The sequence below is a fragment of the Colossoma macropomum genome, unplaced genomic scaffold, assembly GCF_904425465.1.
Source record: "Colossoma macropomum unplaced genomic scaffold, Colossoma_macropomum, whole genome shotgun sequence".
NCBI lineage: Eukaryota > Metazoa > Chordata > Actinopteri > Characiformes > Serrasalmidae > Colossoma > Colossoma macropomum.
The window spans coordinates 23,000,835-23,025,278 of NW_023494805.1; the positions used below are offsets into that span (position 1 = coordinate 23,000,835).

At 39.0% G+C, this 24,444-nt stretch overlaps 1 protein-coding gene across 2 annotated transcripts; it reads left to right on the plus strand.

Moving 5' to 3' along the window:
* The first annotated feature begins 5,772 nt into the window (after positions 1 to 5,772).
* On the plus strand, positions 5,773 to 24,190 carry tdrd7b (tudor domain containing 7 b). 2 transcript variants are annotated; one of them, XM_036596469.1, is made up of 17 exons: positions 5,773 to 5,858; positions 7,204 to 7,410; positions 7,757 to 7,901; positions 10,806 to 11,004; positions 12,370 to 12,452; positions 14,098 to 14,321; positions 14,641 to 15,227; positions 15,748 to 15,937; positions 16,058 to 16,169; positions 16,322 to 16,524; positions 17,152 to 17,286; positions 17,675 to 17,758; positions 18,139 to 18,273; positions 18,529 to 18,639; positions 19,777 to 20,321; positions 20,659 to 20,819; positions 22,291 to 24,190. In XM_036596469.1, exons 2-17 carry the CDS (start codon positions 7,204 to 7,206, stop codon positions 22,509 to 22,511), a joined length of 3,342 nt encoding a protein of 1,113 aa, XP_036452362.1. In that variant the 5' UTR covers positions 5,773 to 5,858; the 3' UTR covers positions 22,512 to 24,190. The 2 variants fall into 2 exon arrangements, with proteins under 2 accessions (XP_036452362.1, XP_036452360.1); XM_036596467.1 differs by lacking the exon at positions 5,773 to 5,858 and adding an exon at positions 6,411 to 6,671.
* Positions 24,191 to 24,444: the final 254 nt, after the last annotated feature.

The window sequence follows — 24,444 nt, forward strand, 5'->3', positions numbered from 1 at the left end:
TATAAATAACATATTAAATTCTTATTTTTCTCAAAATGGCATTTTTTCAGTTTGTTTAGTTATAGAGTATAGTGTACCTTTTACCCTCCTTCTTTATTTGTATATTGTTTTGCCTTTTTGACCCTCAGCCCACCACAAACCAAATGTTTGCGAACCCATGACCATCAATAATGATGTCACAATTCATCAGTTAAACTTGATTATTTCACTGTATATATATATATATATATATATATATATATTAGTTAAAAGTTACCTTCTCATGGTACAAGTGAATTTCAAAAAAGCTTTCTAAAAAGAAATATATTGCTTTATATTTCATTTTATATTATTATTATAATACGAATTGCTGCTTTTTCTTATATATAGTCTCTGTCCAATTATTTTAAATTGATTTTTCTACATCATTTGAGTTCATTAGCTGCTCTGTACATTGTTTAAAAAAATTCATGATGAATGAGCCAATAAAAATGCTCCAATTACTTAACAACATGTTTCCCTTCTCCTGTAAAGCTGCTATTTTGGAGATACATGTTTTTTTTTTTGTTTTGTTTTGGTTTTTTTGTATAGCAACAATAGACTTCCTAATTGATCCTTTTCAGTCTTTGAATCCTATTGTTTTGTTAAATCTATTTTGGCCTCCTATTTGTTTGGCCTACTGATATGAAAAATCCTGATTACTCCATTATTTTTTTTTTTAAATTGGTAGATTACACAACTCTAATGCTATCAGTAGTGACAGATCTAAACTTCTCTCTCACTTAAAACTATGCTATAAGTTTTTACATGTTTCTCTGATAATCTCTGACTGGTGCCAGTGTGGGAAGAAATGCTAAAAAAAACAAAGACCCACACAGTGAGGCCTACACAAAACATTTGCAATGTGCTTGAGTGTGTGTGTGCGTATGTGTGTGTGCGTGTGTGTGTGTGTGCTCATGTATGTCTGTCTGAAACCTTTTTCTTACGTTCAGTTTTCCTCATATCTTTGATGCTTTGAATTACTAATTGCTAAAAGTACTGGAACCCAGCAGGAAAGGAAAACCATTGTTCACTTTTCATATAACTACGATACCATGGTATTATATGATAACATACTATACATGTGGAATTATTTCTTCCTTTAGACCAAAGACTTAAATACTAGCTGATTAGTGTCTTAGTGACATCATTTTGACACTGTGGATATATAAATGCAAAAGAGCGCTAGGGTATCAAGCAAGCTCTCCACAACTGAGCACTGAAACAGACATCTGAAATCTTTACTGCCTGTTTTCAGACTGTGTACATAGGTGTATGTACTGAGTATTTGACTACTGGCCAATCCTTATCTTTAGCACTGTAATGAGTGCTCTTTACCAGAGGGAGGCAGTGAAATATTGCTAAGACCTGATGGTGACCCCGTAGATTTTCTATTTATATTTTCTACATAATTTTGTCATTGAAATGTAAACAAAGTCATTCAGAGTGGTTTGATGTAAAATAGTTAATTGCAGAGAAACTTACCAAGTTAGAATTGTTCACAGTGGTGGTGATAGGAACCAGATATCGAAGCCTCTGAAAGCTACCTCTCAGAAAGTTATTATACAAGGTGGTTTTAAATACGCTGCCTGATGTTAAGACATTGTTTTACAATAGTTTTAAGATAAGATTCAGGCCTAAAATTTATTTCATAAAAATAAAAATAAATTCATGGCAGAGGGGTACATGAAGGCTGTTGTATGCAAAACAGTCCCCAGATTTTCAGGTTTACAACTATTTTATCATTATCAACATTACTTATAAAACACAGATGAGACAAGTTTACTGGTCATTTTGAATAGCAAATAAAATGGTTATAATTGTGTGTAGACATTGTGATTACTGGTTCCTATCACTACCATTATGAAGGAATCCAAGTTGGTAAGTTTCTCTACAATGCACCATTTGTCATCAAACCACTCTGAATGACTTTGTTTACCGACTGAATGACTTTGTTTACTGTTTCTTAGTAACTCAGAGACTGAATTATGCCGAAAGTTTGAAAAAAATGGTGGAATTTCCCTTTGACAAATAATATCATGTTTTACAGTGGGGTGCGAAAGTTTGGGCAGCCTTGTTAATTTTCCTGATTTACCTTTATAAATCATTGATTGTTTGAATAAAAAAATTCCGTTAAATATATCATATAGGGGACAAACACAGTGATACTTGAGAAGTGAAATGAAGTTTATATGAATTACAGAAAGTGTGCAATAATTGTCTAAACAAAATTAGGCAGGTGCATAAATTTGGGCACCAAAAAAAAACCTTAACTCAATATTTAGTAGATCCTCCTTTCGCAGAAATAACAGCCTCTAAACGCTTCCTATAGCTTCTAATGAGAGTCTGGATTGTGGCTGAAGGTATTTTAGACCATTCTTCTTTACAAAACATCTCTAGTTCATTCAGGTTTGATGGTTTCCGAGCATGGACAGCTCTCTTTAAGTGACACCACAGATTTTCAATAATATTCAGGTCTGGGGACTGAGATGGCCATTCCAGAACGTTGTACTTGTTCCTCTGCATGAATACCTTAGTAGATTTTGAGCAGTGTTTAGGGCCGTTGTCTTGTTGGAAGATCCAGCCCCGGCGCAGCTTCAGCTTTGTCACTGATTCCTGGACATTGATCTCCAGAATCTGCTGATATTGATTGGAATCCATGCGTCCCTCAACTTTAACAAGATTCCCAGTCCCTGTACTGGCCACACAGCCCCACAGCATGATGGAACCACCACCAAATTTTACTGTAGGTAGCAGGTGTTTTTCTTGGAGTGCTGTGTTCTTTTTCCTCCATGCATAACGACCCTTATTATGCCCAAATAACTCTATTTTAGTTTCATCAGTCCACAGCAACTTATTCCAAAATGAAGCTGGCTTGTCCAAATGTGCTTTAGCATACCTCAAGCGGCTCTGTTTGTGATGTGGGCGGAGAAAAGGCTTCCTCTGCATCACTCTCCCATACAGCATCTCCTTGTGTAAAGTGCGCCGAATAGTTGAACGATGCACAGTGACTCCATCAGCAGCAAGATAATGTTGTAGGTCTTTGGTGCTGGTCTGTGGGTTGACTCTGACTGTTCTCAACATCCTTCGCTTCTGTTTATTCGAGATTTTTCTTGGTCTGCCACTTCGAGCCTTGACTTGAACTGTGCCTGTGGTCTTCCATTTTCTCACAATGTTTCTCACAGTGGAGACTGAAAGCTGAAATCTCTGAGATAGCTTTCTGTATCCTTCCCCTAAACCATGACGGTGAACAATCTTTGTTTTCAGGTCATTTGAAAGTTGTTTTGAGACTCCCATGCTGCGACTCTTCAGAGAAGATGCAAAGAGGAGAAAAACTTACAATTGCCCCCCTTAAATACCCTTTCTCATAATTGGAGTCACCTGTGTATGGAGGTCAAGGGTCACTGAACTTACCAAACCAAATTTGAGTTCCAATAATTAGTTCTAAAGGTTTTGAAATCAATAAAATGACAACAGTGCCCAAATTTATGCACCTGCCTACTTTTGTTTAACCAATTATTGCACACTTTCTGTAAATCATATAAACTTCATTTCACTTCTCAAGTATCACTGTGTTTGTCCCCTATATGATATATTTAACGGAATTTTTTTATCCAAACAATCAATGATTTATAAAGGTAAATCAGGAAAATTAACAAGGCTGCCCAAACTTTCGCACCCCACTGTATGTTTCAATCACACTCTTATGTTAAAATTCTGATTTCAGTTCAAGCCTGAGCCCGAGCCCAAGCCAATGGCTAGTGCCGCAACAGAAAACAATTGTTTAATGTTAATTCATCTGAAATATATCAACTGAATTATAATAATGTGTTAAGTTTAAGAGATGAACATGGCTGTCAGCTAATGGTATTTACTGAGCAACATTGACCTCAGATTGTCAGAAAGTTCAATTTAATGCTTTCTATAACTTATTCATTTATTTATTTATTTATTTATTAATGAATGACATTTCTTGACAAATAATCGTATTCTTATTCAAAAGAGCTTTGATTGATAGATATATAGGTATAAAGGTCAGTGCTAAATATTTTGTCCAGTGCAGAGGTCAGTTTTAGGTAGAAAGCATTAGTTTAAGTTTCTTTTAGGTTAGATAGCAGCCAGCTACTGTAATAAACTATCCCAGCAAGTATGTGCAGCAGGTCAGTGTAAAGGCAGTATGAAGTTTTTTTTTTTTTTTAGATCCGAAATGTGACTGTAATGCGCCAAAATGTTTTATTATGGGAGAAAGAAAGAAGGAAAAGATGGATGAATGAACAAAATTAATGTTTATGTTGTAATTAAGACCCCCAATTAAAATGTTCACTATTTAATTACATTCAAGGCTTAACATTTATAAATGTAAGACAATAAGACTTTTTAAAGAAGTGCAAGAAGACAGGCAATGTCTAGCAACATGTTTTCATGTTTAATAAAATTTTATAAACTTTTCCCGCTATCACTGAAAAAGAAGGAGAACCTGATTGGTCCTCATGTGAGTATTTGAAGTGCTGACTGGCTCACAGATAGAAACTTGTAGAACTGAGTTAGAGTTTGACTTTGGAGATAGAACCTTTTTGTTTTCTAGATAAAGAGTACAAAAATGCATACAACTTAAAAAAACACCTCACATAATGTTATGAAGTTGCCACAGAATAAGAATATGTGAATAACTTAATTTTGACAAAAATGTCAGATAGAACCTTAAACAGTACCAGTTACCATAACAGTTAAGTCAGTTAAATTAGCATGTTAGCGTTATCATGTGTGCAGTAGAGGAAACAGTTAAGTAAAGCAGCTGTTTCACTCTGTAAGCTCCAAGTATTCTGGACAAAAATATAAACGCAACAATTCTTACTAAAAAGATTTCACTGACATCTCAAAAATACAGGATTGATCGTGAAACAGAATAGTGTGTGGTGTTACCACCAGTTGCCTGTAGCAGCAAAACACATTCCTAAGAATGTTTTTTTTTTTATCAAACCCAAAATGGGAGCAAAACTAAAAGTGCCCAAAGTTTATACTTTTTCTGTGTGTGAATTCCTATTACATCACTGAAATTTATGAACATACCATAATAAATGGATAACATTTAGTGTTTGATGCCTGAGGCTTATCTTCTCAACAAGGGTTTTATAGTTAAGACAATGGTTCCATAGAGAACCATGAACACTCAAAGAGCCATTCTTTACATGGTGAAATGGTTCTTCAGATTGATGGAGAATGTGTTCTATATGGTTCTATATAGAACACATTCTCCATCATAAACTTATGCTAAAGTTACAATGTCTAGTTTGTAACAGTAGAAGATCCTTTTTTGTACTGTATGGAACTATTTTCAAGAAGGTTCTACACAGAAAAAAACACATTCTCCATCAGTCTGAAGAATAAATGCCATGCAAAGAATCATTTCAACATGCAAATAGTTCTTTGAGTGTACACAGAACCATAGTCTCCATCCTTCTTGATAATGACCCGGGTCTACCTGCTCATAACATGTGAAATAAATTAGTAAGATTAAAATTACCATATCATTTGATTATGACAGACGCTTTACAAAGTGGATGCCAACTGCTGCTCTATAACAATAACAGAAGTCTAAAACGACTAAAATGAGTTATGTTATTTCAGTGAATAGAGTTAGAGCAGTCCTGCTGTGCTAGCACTGCGCGTGCGCTCTTCTGGTTAATTAGCAGGCGATGATGATGGTGCCCTGCTGGCCAATCGCGAGCCTCCGTTCCCCCAGAGCCGCTGAGCCGCGGAGAGGAGGCGGTGAAGCCGCGAGGGAGAGCGGAGCGGCGGGGAGAGACGCTACAGAGAGCCGCTGAGAGCCAGACAGCGCGGTAAGGCATACGTACAGAGACCCACACAGGACACTTTAGTGACTGACTTCATTCGGGTTTGGGTTTTATCTTCATTAACGCCGTGCTGACTGTCTCGAAAGATAAGGCTTCGAAGAAGTGTGACAGGATAAGTGACAAGTGTAGGGCGCTCACTCGGTCTTATGATACCGGCGGTGCACCCGTGCAGTTCGCCGGTACTTTCTCACTAAAACCTCTCTGCCTGAATGATGAAGGTGTTTACGTCGGTTATAAAGCCCGGCTGAAGCTCGGTTCTCCATGGCAACGATAGCGAATGTGTCCGAAGCCCGAGCTGTGGACTCGCCGGCTGACGTCACCACTTCTACACAAATTCCTCAACTCAAACTAAACGTGCGTTCAGTATTTTACAAAAAACCTGGATGTTTTCGAATTTAACACATATTAAAAAAATTAAAAAGACTTCTACTGTCGTCTGCTGAATAGTCTGACAGTTGTGCGAACTTTGGCTGCTAGGCGAGCTGCACTGTTTTCCAGGGTGTGTCTTCTGTCATCTGTCCTCGATACTTAATGCCCGACGGATCACTGTATCTTACACTTTACTGGATCGCCACTAAGAGAGCCACTTTCACTTTCCTTTCATCGCAAAACGTGTTTACTTGCTTAGCAAGGTGCAACGCATCGAGGAAAGTCTGTATTTAAGGGCAGAACCGAACTACTAGCGCATAAAGTCCAGCAGAGGCAGACTGAGTGGCTGTTGTAGTGTTTATGTGAGCACGACAGGACTTTTTTTTTTAAATTACCACTCGGATGGGACTTACCACCACGTATTTTCAGATATTCATGTAGACAGTAACTTTCCTCAGCATTGCCTGAGATTTGGTTTGCCATTTTTGATGTTTACTTGGCTGACATTGTGTACTTGTCTGATTACCTGTTGGAATCAATAATTTTATTTGTTTTAGATAATCAGGACAATAGAAGCCATTAAAGTCCACGTAAATCATTGATTCAGTCACTGTGTTTAAGGTTTCTAAGATTACCAATAGTGACCTTGGTGTCTTTTATTGGCTGTGTAGCTGATCAGCAGTGAATGGTTTTATCTGAATCTTGTCAGTTTAAGCGAGTTTTAATCTTGTACACAATGGGTTAGTTAAGCCCTCTTTTTTGTGAGCGATTTTACATTTGCACTCTGACCTAAAGGGCTCATGAAAAGAGTTTTATGGTGACACTACAATCAATCAAATCATCCATTGCTTTTGCAATTATATTGTACTTAGGTTCATCTACTGTTTTCCAGATGAATAGGAAGCATAAGTACATTTAGTCTGTGGCCCTTGTAGGTGATCATTCTTTGTGTGTTTATAAGATGGCAGATGAGGAGCTGGTGAAGAAGATGCTGCGGGCAGTTCTGCAGTCCACTAAGAGTGGGCTGTCCCTGTCTCGCCTGCAGGCTGAGTATAAGGAGCTGACGGGTGAAGCCATACCCCACAAACAGCTGGGTCACACCACACTGGACGCTCTTCTGCACAGCATGCCCTCTGTAGTGCGTCTGGACAGGGGCCGCTCCGGGGAGGTGAGCTACAACTGCTCTGAGATTTTTTTCTGCTAGAATACCTGAACAGATTAGTGGCTCAGAGGGGAAGATGAAATAAAATTCCTGCTTAGATTTAACTAAGGATAATAAGAAGATGCTGGAGGAGAAAGAGTGGAAATCCCCCATAACACGTCCTTATATACCAGTTAGAGTGTTTGCCATGCACTCTTTGGAGTAACATATGCTGTATTTATAATAGTATGTTGTGCTTTTTTGTTGTAGTCATCTGCTAGACTTCATGCAAGTTCTTTAGCAGACTTGAATTGCAGCTCAGACATAAATTAAAGTGAGGTTGATCACTTTTGTCTCTCTCCCTGTTCTTCAGGTGATGTGTTATGCTACAGGGGGGAATGAGGTGGCTCATATTACAAAGCTGATGGCTCGTCAGCATACGGCTAAGAAGACTGGCCGGCCGCAGGTGGTCAACTGCCAGATGAGAGTCAAACCCTCTGCCCCTCTAGTGTTAAATGGTAAACCAGATGAAATTTTTTAAAACTATTGTGTCAGTGTTTGCAATGGCTGTAAGAGGGAAGAACACAGTCCTTATGTGTTGGAGATTTAATTCTATAGCCAACAGTAGAGGACAATTTAGATACTACAGTGTTTGGAACATAATTTTTTATCCTGTTTGACTATTTGGCAGATATAGCATTAATGATAAAGAATACAAAATAATTCTCTACTTCACAATTAATGATAACGCTGCTATTTACTGTCTGATTCCTAATTTGAAATGTGTTTTGCATTATATCAGGTCTTTCCAGAGTGGTTATAAACACACATGGCTCTGTGATTGGATCCCTCAGAGTGGTCACACTGTCTTAGTTCAAGACCGTAATTGATTGAGGAGTAAAGAAACTTTAAGGCTGGATGATAAAACTCTGCTAGAAAACCGTTTGTTTGAAGGCATAACTAAGTATTTACTATAGAACACATGTGAGAAAGTACGCTGCCAGAAAACTCTTTCAGGGGCGGATCTCCATCTTACTTTGAACAGCCTGGCTTTAAGTTAAACCCCTTATACTGCAAGGGTCTGTATGTAGGCCAACAGTTCAATTACACACTCTCTTATCTACATAACTTACAAATTAGTTTCATAGTAGCTACTGAATCATTTACACTAGTTACTGAATAGTAAGTTTTCCAGAACTTCATGCTTTATGCAATCAAGTATTGCATAAAGCTCTAAACTAAGTGAAGATTAAAAGTAAAGTTTGATTTTAAGCCCCCAAAAATCTTAATCTGCACAGGAAGTAAATATGTTACTGTATATTACTGTATATAAAATAAATGTGTGTTTTCCATATTTCCGTATGAATTAATGTAGTTGTTGGGTGTAAATCAGTAAAGAGATCAAAAATAATTTCCTCTGTTTTCTAAGGTGTGGTAATGAGGGTATTCTAGATACACCCCTTGACTAAGATGTCAGAAATTTGTTTTAGAGAAATTAGAGCCATCCTCTTCTGTCAACAGGAATAATAAGGTGAAATCAGAGAATTTGAAAATGAACGCTTGGTGTGCAGCCTCAACAGTTATCAGTGTATATTGTAAATAGCAGCAGTAAATTGAAGTGGCCTTAAGTGGCTCATTACTCATTAGCTCATTAATAATAATAGGATAGGACAGTGTCAGTTGCTTTCACTAATTCTTACTATATTAGTAAGAAAGGAGTGATACCAGTGAACAAAATGGGGACTAATATCTAACAGCCATTTTGGCAGTAAAATATTAGGATGAGTAGGTTTATATGCTATTTGATATATTTGGTAATGTGATATGGATATATTTTATGAGCAGTTTTATTAAAACAAAGAAAAGTGCTCTGGGTTGTGTGTGGTTTGAAATGAGGTGATTGAGTGATGACTGCATCCACAGTGCTACAACCGTGTCTGCAAGAAAACTTACATGGATCTAGTTTACCACTTGTTGCCTTAACAGGATGCTTGAATGAATCAGAATTTTCTCTTGAGACTTTATCATGACTCTTGTAAAAACACTTTACACTATGAACATGACTATTCTTGTGGAACAAGAATGTGGTCTGTTTGATCTCTCAGGATTTTGTTATTAAGGTTTTTCTGTTGTGCACCCTGAACATTTTGGGCGGCTTTACTGTGAATGTGTCCTAGTTAAACTCCTCTGAGGATGTGAGGAGAGTTCTGGAGACGCTAAGAATAAAGCTGGATATGAGGCCATCTGGAAGTCTGTGCCCAGTACTGCTGGCCTCCTGCCTCCTCCGGCAGATTCAGCTTGCACACTGACTCTGGATCAGCATCTCAGTGCAGCGCCGAAGCTGTATGATGATACAGCAGAAACACTGCAGCCGTATTCTTGCTCACTACAGAGGGATACAGAGAGGGAGGAGAGAGAGAGAAAGAGAGAGAGACGGAGCAGAGGTGAGAGAGCTGAATGAAGTGGTTCATCACTTGGCTGGCACTGGCACTGGTCTCGACAAAGAAATCGTCTCTTTTTTCTTTCCTTCTATTACACAGCGTCTCTGCCGCCTGCGCTCTCCACTCCTCTTCTTTCTTCAGCTTGTCTCTCTCTCTCTCTCTTTCTCTCTCTCTCTCGTTGAGGCTGGCAACCTGCGGAGCATTTACTGTAGAAACACACCAGCCGGTAATACATTGTATGTACCTCTGCTCGTTCAGTGAAGATTGGAAAGAAGACTTATACGCATTATCGCTGTGCTGACTCTATTGATCCTCTTTGCATAGCAGAAGGCTCTAATCTGTGCCAGGTTGGAAGGTACGATGTCATCGTCTTACAGTGGAGCAGAGAGGTATGAAGTCATGTTATAGTGATTGTAAGCAGGAGCATGTGCCTGCTGTTGCAAGGACTTGCTGAAATGTATGATGCAGTCAGGGGTTGGATGACAGGACTGATGATGTAATGCAATGTTGGAAGGAGACACTGCATGTCAAAAGACTTAGTTGTTTGACTTGTGTACTCCCACTGGTGTTTAAGTCAGACATTTAAACTGGGTGTTTGGAGAGCCCTTAATGTCTTGTTTTGAGGAAAATTGTGGCTTTCACAACCTGTTAGGGCGTTTACGGAGCTTTCAAATGGTTCACATCTGAGAATGCACCGGTTATGTTTGCACTTTGAAGTTTGACTACACCCACTTATTGAATGGGAAATTTGAAAGAAATTTAATACGATTTCAAATAACTGTTTTTGTAATTTTTATAGTATTTTGGTCCGTTTTGCCTCTTGACATAATCTGTTTTATTTTACCTTCTTTAAACCCATAACTTGCAGAAAAACACATATTCGTAGCAATTTAAACTAATCCCCCTCATAACACACACACCCATACATACTGGCTTTTAACCTTATACTAAGTCTCTAATTGAAGATTATCCCCTCTGTAGCCAAGCCCAGGACGTCTCTGAGGCAGCCTGAACACCGGGGTCGTCAGGGACGCGGTGGGGGTCGCCCGGGGGGCCATGGTGACTCTCGCCCGGGAAGCATGAGAGAGTCACAGCCTGATGGGAGAGGCAGCAAACACCATAGTACCCAGCACACACCACCCAACACACCCAGCAGAAGACCTACTCTGCCCTCTGATAGGTAGGAAAGAAAATATAGTAGAGAAAAGCAGACTATAATAAATGTCCAGTTACATAAATGTTAGCGTTTAACCCTGTGTTATTCAGTAGCTGTTGCGTATTATTCAGCAACTACTCTGAAACTAATATGAGTTATGTAGTTAGAAAAGTGAGCAAATTAATTGTGGGCCCACATATCTCCCTTAGGGTTTAATTACAGTCATAAACAGCAAAGGAGGTGTGTTTTATTAAAGGCATTAAGACTTGAGAATGAGGCAGTCAGCTAATAAGAGAAATGAGAATTGATGGAGGAATAAATTTTTTTTTTCACTTTTTTCTCCCTCAGAGGCTTCTCTGTTTCCTCTGTTTTTTCTCTCTTCCCCCTGCTGCTCTCCTCTCCCCCTTCTCTTTGGACATTCCCTGACTCGAATCAGAATTGCAGAGTATGGTTCAGCTGAGTGTTGAGTGAGCCTGGTGCTTATTCAGCAGTGCACTGAACACTGCTGTGTGTGTATGTGTGTGCGGGTGTTTGTGTGTTTGTGCGTTTGCGAATATCACTCCAGCCATCAGCCAGTGCTTTTCAGACCAAACAACTGACCTCACCCTTTCGGGTGTTTTGTGTATCACTTGCTGTGGCACACATACAATGCAGTGTGGAGAGCTGGGGGTAGCATCGCTGAGCTTGTGGGCTGGGGTCGCTAATCCTCCTGCCATTCTCTCCCAGATTAGCCATTCTAAATGAGTCTGCAATGAATCAGCATTTTTCCTTTGGTACAGCGTTTGGTGGAAGCTCAGTCCATCTGACACCTAGAATCAAATGAAATAAGACCCTGTCTACTTGATCTAACTCATACAGAACAGTTTCGTGCCACCACAGTTTACTGAAATGGGAACCAGACACATTTCAGTTTACAACAATGACATAAATCCTGATTACTTCACAGTTCATGAACATCCATTGTGAGATTTTTAAAAGAACATTTATGTGTCATAACCTTATAGTTGATTATTATTAACAGAGTTAGACTCTGAACCATATTTTTTTTTATTTATTGTGTGTTATAAAGAACATCCATGAGATTTCTTTGCCTAGCAGCCAAATTTTAAAGCAGCATGTGTTATGTTATATGAGTCATTGTTCAAATTCAGGAGGGGGTTGAAAGGCCAGGTAGGACCAGGATGGGTTCCAAACACAGCTCTTATGTGCTGTACTGAACTTGTGAAGGAATGTAGTTAGTCTGAAACACTAGGGTATGGAGGAAGTGGAGCCACTTATAATAACACAGTGATTTTGCCTCTGGCATTTTTGACTGCCTCCAGCTGAGAAGCGTTGATACCCATGTGTCCCAACTCCAAAGCACAGAGTCATTCATTTAACTTTTTTCAGATCAGACAAAAGGATGACCCTGCCATCCAGATTCCAAAAAGAAGTACATGCCCACCTGTCTAGAAATCCTCAACAGAGCCATGGTGAGTGAGTCACTGCCTTGATTTTGGCCTTGAGTAGAAATATACACTCTATGACCAAAAGTATGCAGACACCTATACTTCTACCTATACTTATTGGACATCCCATTCCAAAATCACGTGCATTAAAGTGGAGTTGCCCCACCTTTGCGGCTATAACACTCCACTCTTCTCTGAAGGTTTTCCATGACATTTTGGGGAGTGTCTGTCGGTATTTGTGCCCATTCAAAAGAACACTTGTGAATTAGGCACAGAACGAGAAGGCCTGACTCGCAGTTGATGTCCCAATCCATCCCAAAGGTGTTTTCAACTGGGATTGAGGTCAGGGTATTTTGCAGGCCACTTGAGTTCCTCCACACCAAACTCCTCAAACCATGTCTTTATAGACTTCGGTTTGTGCACAGGGGCACAGTCATGCTGGAACATCACCTGTTGCCACAAAGTTGGAAGAAAAACAGCCCTAAACTAGTATCCCTCTCCTACCAACCTTACTGTTGGCACAATTCTTTCTGGCAGGTAGTGATCTCCTGGCATCTGTCAAACCCAGATTCATCCATCAGACTGCCAGATAGTGAAGCATGATTCATCACTCCAGAGATCATATTCCCACTGCTCCATAGTCAAGTCATGGCATGCTTTATACCACTACAACCGACACTTGGCATTGTGCATTTTGATCTCAGGCTTGTGTGCAGCTGCTCTGCCATGGAAACTCATTTTCTTAAGGTCCCGATGTGCAGTTTTTTTTGCTGATGTTACTTCCAGAAGGTGTTTTTAACTTTGTAGTGAGTGATGTAACAGAGGATAGGTGCTATGTGCTTCAGCACTTGGTGACCCCGCTCTGTGAGTTTGCATGGTCTACCACTTCATAGTTAAGCTGTTGTTGCTCCTAGATGCTTCCATTTCACAGTCAAAGAACTTACAGTTGACAGGGGCAGATCTAGCAGGACAGAAATTTCACAAACTGACTTGTGGCAAAGGTGGCATCCTATGACAGTGTCATGTTTAAAGTCACTGAGCTCTTCAGTACAATCCATTCTAGTGCCTGTATTTGTCTATGTAGATTGCATGGCTATGTGCTTGATTTTATACACTTGTTAGCAATGGGTGTGACTGAAATACTTCAACTCAATAATTAGGAGGGGTGTCCACATACGTTTGGCCATATAGTGTTTATGTAGAATTCTCATTTCATCTTTCCAAATGTAAGCAGAGATATTTTTTTTTCTAAAAGAACAGTGTAGAAGGTTTAAATCAGGCCTTCTTCTCCACAAGGAGCCCCTTTAAAGGCTGCAACAAGGCTTCAGGCTTTTGCCATTTAATGTCCTCCTGGGAAGATGTTGTGTATGGGATCCTCATTAGGGCATGAAAAAAGCCAGCCTGAGGCAAACTTGGAGCTGTTAGCTAGCTCTGTTTAAATGTTTGCAGTGACTATGAAGAGTGGATTCATCAAGAAGGGTATGCGTTTGTGTATGCCTGTAGTATTGACTAGATCTGCCTTTTGATTTCATCACTTTACGCAAACTTGTAATAAACTACTATATTTACTAACAGATTTAATTTACTTTGTTTTCAGTTGTTGTGTATTAAGAAATTCTTCATAGCATTATAGTTGTGTTTCTGTTATGATGTCCCTGAATATTTCCAGCTCCTACCAGCCTGAATGAAAACGTCCCTCCACCAAAACCCAGGACACCCCATTCAAGCCCCTACAGTCCCAAACTGGTGCAGTCCCGTCTCAGAGAGGTTCTGAGCAAGCACAGCAATGGCTTCTGGGTGTCTAAACTTCCTCAACTATACAGAGAGCTATACAAGCAAGACCTACCCAGTGAAGCCTTAAAAGATCTGGAACAGTGGACGCACATTTGCACAGTGAGTTCAGCTGAAGCATGACTTTTGATAGATTTACTGCAATTACACTTACATTAAAAATGATTTTACTTCTTGATTCTAAAATGGTTTATGGCTTACTCCCTTAAATTATGAGATTTTCTTTAATGAACCTTAAGAGTATACAATGTGCACATGAAGTGTTCCCAGATAAATTGACGGCACCATGTTTGTGTGGATTCTGATCAGAGGAGTTCACTGTGTAATTACACACTCAGCGGTACACTGACTCTTCAGCTTCACATAATAACTGGACTGATCATGATTTTGAGTCACTGAACTGTTACTCTGTAATGTGCAGGTTGAGAAACCATTCAGTAGCAAACCTCAGGAGCTACTGTTGTACCCTGCTAAAGACATTAGCCAAACCACTACCCCGCCTAGCCCTGGTGTGCCCCCTACTGCAGACGGGAAATCTCCATCTCTCCAGAAGTCCCCCAGCCAGACACAGCAAGCACCCAAAACACCCCCAACTTCCACATCCAGCCCTCCAACTTCCCCCACAGCTCTGTCTGCGGATGTCAAGCAAAAGCTAGGCGAGCTCCTTCTGAAGTACAGCAGCGGTCTGTGGGCTCACGCTCTCCCTAAACTCTACCAGGACACCTACAAAACTAAGCTGCCAGAGTATGTTCTCAACAACCTGCCCCTGCTGTCAGATATTTGCACTATAGACTACCCCATGCCAGACAACCCCAAAAGGGCCATCTTATATGTGAAAGCAGCAGAAGATGAGAACTGCAACCGGGAAGACTTGGCTGACATGAAGGCCAGAGAGGAGGCAGGGAGACGTCTCAGTTCTCAGGCCGTGCCCCCTCTACTCATTCCCAGGGAGGAGTACCCCTCAGTGCTGGTGGTGGAAGCAAACAGCACCAATAGCGTTGTTCTCAGGTGAAAGGAAGATCATCTGATTTTGTCTATTCTTGTAGATCACTGGTCCGTACAATACAGTGGGCACAACCTGAACTTATAATCTCTGAGTATTATCTAACGTCGCATTTTGAATGTTTATGTGGTAAGCCAAAAGTATTCAGACAGTTAATAAGCTAGCCTTTTATTTAGCATAATCAACTGTGAGTTAAAGCTCCTATGGATAACTAGGCTAACTTGGCTTTTTCTAGCTATGCTAAAACTTTAACTGTCAGACTCTTATAGACATCACACATAAAAGGGCTTGTTGCCTTGTCATAGCAAAGTTTTAGGTTCTGTAATTTGTTTTTATTTAATACAATAACGGAATATTTGTTAACATTATAAAAAATGACCAGATAACATTGGCAAGACGTGCACATGTGCAGAGACTTGTGGACCTCTGATCTAGATAACATAAGATAATTCCTCCATAAATACAATATAGTGTGGAAGCCTTGAATCTGTAAGCATGTAAGCATGTATGCATGATTGTTAACAGATATATAGGTGAGGGATATTCAAAGGCCCAGGAGAAGCTGGAGGATGACATGAAGGAATATTACGCACAAGATAACACGAAGAAACCCCTGGTCTCACCTTCATCAGGCCAACTAACCGCAGTTCATGCTGAAGAAGAGGAAGAGATTCTCAGAGCACAAGTCTGTGAGGTCATGTCAGACAAGGTCAAGGTGCGTTGAGGAATTACTGTAGTTTATAAAGCTCAATCTTTACATCGGTCTTGGATAGTTAATCATAGGTCATATAATCTCTCGAAGTACTTAAGGTGACAATAATTTGTGATGTTGCAGGTTTATTATGTGGATCATGGCTTTTCTGAGGTCATTAGTAAAAGCAAGCTGCTGGAGTTACATGAGAAGTTTTTCAGACTGCCTTTCCAAGCCACTAAATGTAAATTGGCTGGTAAGTTTAATTTCAGAATTAATTTATTGAATTTATGTTGTGAAAGGAATATACATTCATCTCAGTCATGCCCTTCATGCACATGTGCTTATGTGGTTTTGATATCACTGGATGTGTGTGCTTGTGTGTGTGTGTGTCTGCACATGTGTTAGGCCTTGAGCCCTTTTCTCAGGAACCAGCTGTGCTGAAAAAGTTTGACTCCATGGCAAGTGGTAAAATCTTACTGGCTGAGATCCTGGAGCGGGATGACATTCCTTTGATGGTGTTATATGACACGTCGCAGGATGATGATGTTAATATCAATGCTGCCTGCCTGAAAGCCCTACAAGACAAGTCTTTAGAGAGCCCTTTACAGGTACTCAGCATGGCTTCCAAAAATATTATAACATCAACTAAGCCAGTGTAGTTCCTTACGTGGTTTCATCTGCATTCTTTAACTTCCATCTCTTCATCTACATCTCTGCATTCATCTCATTTCAACTACATTACATGATCTGTGATAAAGTCTAGAGAAGTACGTTAAATGCTAGATGTCTCGAGTTAGGAATGTTGTTTTGCTATAGTACTAGTAGTACTGGTAATAGTTAATTCCATGATAAACAATGTAATGAATTACATTTGCATTTGATTTATATTACGTATCAATAGGTTTGAGTCTTCACTTATGACATCTTTTCCATTCGTTCTAGTGCCAAAAAAGACAAATACATGAAGGATAGTTTTTTCTTTCTGCAAAACAAGAATGTAATATTTTTTTTAGCAAACTCAGATTGTAGTAAGTTCCTTTTCTACTTACAAACACAAATGTGGGATCGTTTGAAGGTTTAGAAGTGGCACTGGTGACAACATTTCTGCATTTTGACAAAATTTCTCAATCATTTTAGTCAGCTATGAGTGAGAAGTAATGTTTTTTTAATTAAATTAATTTAGTTATCACTGGCAAAAGCTGCCTTTTAAATCTTAATGTATTTTATTCCTTTAGGTAAACAGTGCCTACATGAATGTGAACGTGACCAGCGTGTGCTCAGATGGGACCTTTTGCTGCCAGCTTCCATCTCGAGGCTTGTCCAAACTCAATGAGATCCTGGAGAAGACAGAGACCTATTTTCACTCCCAGGTGCAAAGGCTATAGCCAGTGTGTGCGTGTGTATTATTACTAGACTGTTCCTCTGTAGAGGTGTGCGAGTAGGGACAGACAGATTGTGATTAAAGGGCGTAATCAGATTAGAAGCCGTGAGCTAGGTAATCGCTAGTAAACAGCGAGCTGCTGGCATAAATTCTGTATGGTGTACTTCAAATAGCCTTCACTATTGTTCTAGTGTATATGAAAAGAATACACTTAATAGTGTCAAATTGACCAAATATGCCAAGTACAAAATATTTCAGTGTATCATATAAAATGTATATGAAATGTTGTAGTTTTTAAGTTTACTTACTTGACTGTTTTGTAATTAGCTAGTAATGCCATTGTATACATTTTGCAAACTTTTTTTCTTGTGTGAAAGGTTACATCAGAATCATTAGTTTCTAGACCTTTCTGTGGAAAAAGCTGTCTGGCACGCTACAAAGGAAAATGGTCCCGTGTTGAGGTAAGAGAGTGTCAGCTTGTCAGCGTGGTAATGTAGCCAAATGTTTGAATTGAGTAATGAGAGAGAAATGGGAAATGTCAAAATGAGAATGGTTAAATCATAGTGCTCTATTACGACATTAAAATACTGGTATGAATTATTGTATTTATTAAACTACTGTATGTGTTTAAAATGTATGTCAGGTAATGTAAAGAATCTAATGTATACAAGTTTCAGGTATTTTTGATTTTATTGCATCATTGCAAGGAGTTGACTTTATATTTATCTGTAATAATCCATTAGCTCAGACAGTTAGCAGATACAAAATTACTGTTGGTTTCATGTGATCAAGCAAATTACTGTAAACCTGTTAAGGCAGTGTCTATGCATGTTGAATTCAGATAACTAACTTGCATGGCACCCGAGTGCTGGACATTCTGTTTGTGGATCTGGGGGTCCAGGCATCCGTTGAGGTCATTGAGCTGAGGGAAATCCCACCCCCATTCCTACGTGACCTTATCTCAATCCCACCTCAGGTTAGAGAACAACTAATAGCTAATTCATGAAGTGTTCGTGTAAGTCATGTAAATACTGACAGTTTGTGTGTAGATCTATACACAGCATGTCTGGAGCAAAATTAACTCTTGGTCTTTATTTATGTCCAGCTGCATTTAAATATACACTGTTGGTACTAATGCAACACTGTGGGTATTATTTCAACACTAGAGATTTTGGAGCCTCACTATAAACACTGGAATTATGTGGATTTCTCTTTGTCTGTCTGTCCATAGGCAGTTAAGTGCTGTTTGGCGGACTTGTCTGTAAGTGTGGGCTCATGGACTCCAGATGCTGTACAGTGGCTGAGAGACACAGCACTACACTGCAATGACTGCAGCTTGAAGGCCAGTCCTTTTAAATGCTAAATCTCATTACAAGCACTAGCTGTGATTAATGGAAGTTTAGATTTTTTAAGATACACTATCAGCACTTTCCACTGGTAAATTAATGTTTCATATGGTATATTACATATCCCTACCCTGTTAACGCTCAGGAGTCACAGTTATTACTGTCATTTTGCTATATATTTTATTACATGATTACTTTTAATGTAATTATTAATAAGCAGGACAGGAAAAATATTCATGCCTTTGAACTTGATGGCGAAGACTTTTGACCTTGAATGGCAAAAAATACACACAAATGGATCTTTGACTGAATCAAGCCTCACCTCTCACTCCAAGGCTAGATAGTCAAACCAAATCTTATTTTGGACTTCATTGGTTCATTGAAAAAGACAACTACGCTCAGAATAGTTGTGGGTAAAAGATGAACAAGATGGCCAGGACCAAGATGGATGGAGACGATCAGAGGAATTATGAGCAGACCTTTAAGAAGTCTAAAGACCCAAACAGAAGGCAGGATATTCTGGATAAACACTGTCTGCTCACCAGGAATCAGAATCGGCTTGAGGGCACTTAGTTATGATAATAATAGTCATTATTATTATTATTATTATTATTATTATTATTATTGTTGTTGTTATTATTATTAATTAGTTATGTAATTGTCTATATTCATATATGAACTACATTAATATCTGTGCTTTAGACGTTTTTCCATTTGTGTCGATGTGAAGAAATGCACAACAATAACAACTTTTCATCAAATTCAGATCATACTAAAATATCTCTTCTGTTACTTACAAATGTGGCATCAGTTGAAAAGAACCTCCACATCAACATTTCCCTCTTGTTTCAATGAGCTACTAGAAAAATTCATGAAAACTATGTTCCTTTGTCATTGCTGGTAATAAAAATGACTTCAAAGGTTTCCATAATCTGTATCATTTGATAGCACTAAATGGTACCATGAATTAAATGAATTTTAAATTTAAATAGATGGTTATTAATAAATGATTGAATTAATAGAGTTTAAAATTTAAATATGTGGTAAATATAAGTGGTTAGCATAACTCTGACTTCCACTAATATACAAGAAAGCTTTAAACTTACATCCATTCTTATAATTTCCTTTTCCAGATTGCCAAGGTGGAGGAGAGCAAGCGCTTGGCTCATGTCTACCTGTTTACCAGTAAGAACTTCCATGACCCTAGCCGCAGTCTCAACCGCCAGCTTGCTGACTCTGATCTGTGGAAGCACCAGAAGGATGTCTTCCTGAGCAGTCAGGGCCCTCTGAAGACCCCTACTCCCCCTACAACTCCACCCACAACACCACCCACCACAGCCTCCACTGGTACTTCCAGCCCAAGCAGCAATGGAGGAGGCAAGGCTCCACAAATGTTAAAAAAGGTGTCACCCCAGTCAAGCTCCCGCTCCACACCTCCAAGCACCCCGCCCGGGACCTTGGCTTTTCCACCTGTTCTGGAGCTGCCTCCAGTAGGGCAGAATATGGACATTTATGTGTCTGTAGCATGTCACCCAGGGCATTTTGTACTACAGCCATGGCAGGATATGTACAAGCTGGTGGTCTTGATGGGAGAGATGATTCTGTACTATAACAAGACCGAAGAGAAACCACTCACAGTGGAGAAGAACCAGGTGTATGCGGCCAAAGTGGAGAACAAGTGAGTGTGTATTTAGCTGGAAGTGTCCTATACTTACATATGTCATTCTGGACAAAGTTTTACTCCTTATGATGGTTGTTGTAAGACCATTACTTATTTGATGTACGTTATTGTAATGCCTTACATCATTTAGAGACTGTTAAAAGGTCAGAAGATCTTAGTTGGTCCTCAGTAGTGCTTCAGCTATGCAACTTTATAGAAGATACAATCTGAATCTTTGCAGATTGGTAGTGGAACACTTTGAATTTAAGGCATTTACAGGGGGGCACACATTTAGATGAAAGCCTGTTATACATGTTAATACATAAAGCATTATATTGTGTGTGTTTGTCTACAGTTGGCATCGAGTGCTTGTGAAGGGAGTTCTGACAAATGGCCTGGTGTCTGTTTATGAGCTGGATTATGGCAAACATGAGCTGGTCAGCTGCACTCTGCTGAGACCTCTCATCCAGGAATTCCGCCAACTCCCATTCCAGGGCATCACTGCTCAACTAGCAGGTAAAGAGCTTGTTTATTGAGAGAACGATTCTGCTTTTCCTCATCTCCACTTAGTTACTTTTTTTTATTATTATTTATTTATTTTTCATTGTTGTGGCTGTTAACACAGTGAAATCACGTTTTTTTCTGTATAACTGAACATTTTGGATACAGATAAACACACAAACATGAGACAAAGCAGAGTGTTGTGGGAGGAGATAATTCTCTATACAATAAGCTATAAATCACCTAATCACAGGACAAAATGATGGAGAACATTTAAAAATGTGAACTGTTAACTAATTTAAATCCAATTAAGAAGCCATTACACTTTGTGAAAATGTGTGTAATTACTCAAATAGTTTTACTAAAATAGTATACTCAGTAAAGTGGATGGACATTTTGCTATTGCGAAATGATGCATATTCTCAAAAACAAAGTGATCAACTCTTCTTGCCTCATATTTGTATTTTTAGCTTTTTTTTAGAACATTGTAACTGACGAGGCAAAATTGGTAGCAAAAAAGAGCCATCTGGTGGCAGCTATGAACAATATTTCCACCAAGCTGAAATCTCTGGATGCCAAATTGCTTACACTTGTTGGTTTTAAAGGCTGAGTTGGCTCTCACTTACCTTGGCTCATGTTTTTCAAACAAATGTTTTTGTGGATTAGCAGTTCTGCTTGCGGGAACCACCATCCATAAGGCATTAGTTTTACCCATACAATACCAGGGCTTATTTGTCTCAAATATAAAGTGTACAATGGACCAGTTGCAGTGACAGAGTAGTTTTCCTCACTAGGAAACAATCTTTTCATGGAACGTTGGGGAAATAAGATTCAATGTAAGATTAAATATCTGTTACACCTGCAGAGTCTAATGGTGCAAACAAACCTGTTATGTAATTTGTATCAAGCATTTTTGCAAGATGAGATTAAAAAAAGATATTGCGTTAAAATCCTTGTTTATATTAGATATTAGAGTACATTTAGATTTATTTTTAATCTTTTTTTAAAAAGGGGATTTGACAAGCTGAAGAACCTAAAAATGGCTCTCCAGTCTTTTTGACTATATTCTAAATTAGGTTCAATGTATCCATTATAGGGGTGTAAATAGGCATTGATGTGAATGTGGTCATTTAACTGCATTGATTTTAAAATGTTAAATATAATTATAATCAATGTTAATAATATTCAAACAAAGTGTATTTGTTATTCACCATAGGCACTATTATCTGGCTATTTTCAAGTGCAAATATCCTCCAAAAATATTGGTGTGTTCTGTTGTGTAATTAAGTTGTTTTTAAAAAACTATTCTGAATGTACCAAAAAACTGAAATGAATTGCATCAATTGAAGATGAAATTTAAGATTTTCCTTTCTTGAATGTAATCAGTGTTAAATCACATTTACATCACTAATACATTATACATAATCACTATTATTCCAGGCCTCAAATGTAGAATGCATTCTTAACCTTTATTATGTGGTTATAGGTGTGAAACCCAGGCAGTGGTCTGAAGAGGCTTCCATTGTGTTCAGAAACCATGTGGAGAAGAAGCCTCTAGTAGCCCAGCTGGACTCGGTGCAAGAAGCAGCGCATCCCTGGGACCGGAAGGTGACCGTCTTCCTGGTGGACACATCTCAGGAGGACCGAGACATCTGGGTCCATGACATCATGGCAGAATTTGCAGATGAGCTCACCAAAGCAGCGTAGCAGCCTTGGTTATCTGTTGGTGTGCGTTCTTAAAGAGATTTACGTGTGTGTGCACTCATGGGTTGTTCTGCACACGCTGCTTTTATACAGGTCCTGTTTACATTTGGCATTAACATCTAATCGTGATCTGATAAGCATCTGACCTAGACAAAATGCGCAGTCACAAGACAGAGCATTCCAGGCATCTGAAGTTACACAGAAAAAAAAACAATGGTGAGCTGAGTACACTGTAGGGATGAAAGTATTGGGACACCTACACATTATACCTACAAGAGCTTTTATGACATCCCATTCTAAATCCATAGGCATTAATATGGAGTTGGTCCCCCCTTTGCAGCTATACCAGCTTCCACTCTTCTGGGAAGCTTTCTACAAGATTTTGGAGTGTGTCTGTGGGACTTTTTTTCCCATTCATCCAAAACAGCATTTGTGAAGTCAGACACTGAAGTTGGACGAGAGGGCCTGGCTCACAATCTTTGTTCTAGTTCATCCCAAAGGTGTTCGATGGGGTTGAGGTCAGGGTTCTGTGCTGGCCATCAAGGTCTTCCACAAGTTCACCCAACCATGCCTTTATGGGCCTTGCTTTGTGAAATCAGACTGCATGGCTGTGTGCTTGATTTTATATCTGTGGCAACATGACTGAATGAAACACTTGGATTCAATGATTAAGATGTGTCCCAATACTTTTGTCCTTATAGTGTATGTTAGTTTAGCACCTACAGCTGAAGCACAGTCAAAAAAATGGGTTAAAAATGTTCAGCTTTTGTGTTCTTAAGCCTACCTTTGTAAACAGATGCAGATGCCTAAAAAAATCTTAAATGAGAGAGGTGAGAGCGCAAGTGGTGTTATACCATGAATGAAGTCACATTGGCTGCATTGCATTTACGCACAAATTCAGTCACAGTGTGTGCTTCATTACCTCTGCAGCAGGACAGCAAGATCCAAACACATTCCAATCAGAAACACAGTTGCCCTTGTCTTTTAAATGCGTATGTGAACAACATCCAGAGATGGGATGCATTTTCATGCCAGGTGTAAACAGGGCCCATTTGACTTGGACATAGGTACGCAGAGAAGAGATGTGTAAGTTATGGAAGGTTAGATCTCATTTCTTTGTAAAGAGTAACTCTTAAATTAGTCCAGTTAGCAGTGCAGCTGCGAGGATCTATGATAAGGCAGGCAGCATTATACTACTTGCAGAGTCTCTATCCTTTCAGTGCAGGCAGCAACTCTAGGCTCTGCTGTTGCCTTTCAGATGTGAAACACATTGTGATGGTCCATCAATTCAAAGCAAGCTTTGTCAAACAAGTCTGATAAGTGATCCAAGGCCAACAAAGGAACCTGCACCAAGCTTGGGTGTTATGTTACAGGCATATTGTATTTAAGGTACAATCCAGATTTAAACAGGTTATTATAATTTGACTCATGTCTAGTTTGCAAAAGGCTTGTTTAAAATTAAGACTAGTTTTGTGTTATAAGATTGCCACAATTTGCTATCGTTAATATTTCTCAACAAGTCAAAATTCTTTTCCATGGGAATGATGTTTACATGGTCAAGCTCAGTTGAGTCTGACAGACTGACAAGTTGTTTACAAAGCTAGTGAAACATTCCCTTTCTTCCATGAATGTGATGAAGCTCTACATGATTAAATGAAGGCCTTGGATTTTGCCACTATTTATTTAGTATTTCCTCGTGCTATTATTTAGAGTAAACAGGTTGCATGAAATCTGTGGGGTTTTGCAAAAATGTGACAGTGGTAGCATACCTGACAACCTATGGCTACTTTGTTAGCATTGGCGTGGTTAAACAGCTGAGTTTTATTTAGCTAAATATTACATGTAGGTTCTTCATGAACATGAAAACTAAATATTTGTTGACAATTATGACTTAACCAGGGTTTAACTGCATATGCAAAGAGTTTGAGAAATAAAG

Bases quoted from the DNA above. Each gene is read 5' to 3' on its own strand.
- tdrd7b (XM_036596467.1), top strand. From the start codon at position 6,645: ATGGGACTTACCACCACGTATTTTCAG. The intron at 12,453-14,097 runs GTGAGTGAGTCA...GAATATTTCCAG, and splicing joins AAATCCTCAACAGAGCCATG to CTCCTACCAGCCTGAATGAA. The intron at 20,322-20,658 runs GTGAGTGTGTAT...GTTTGTCTACAG, and splicing joins GCGGCCAAAGTGGAGAACAA to TTGGCATCGAGTGCTTGTGA.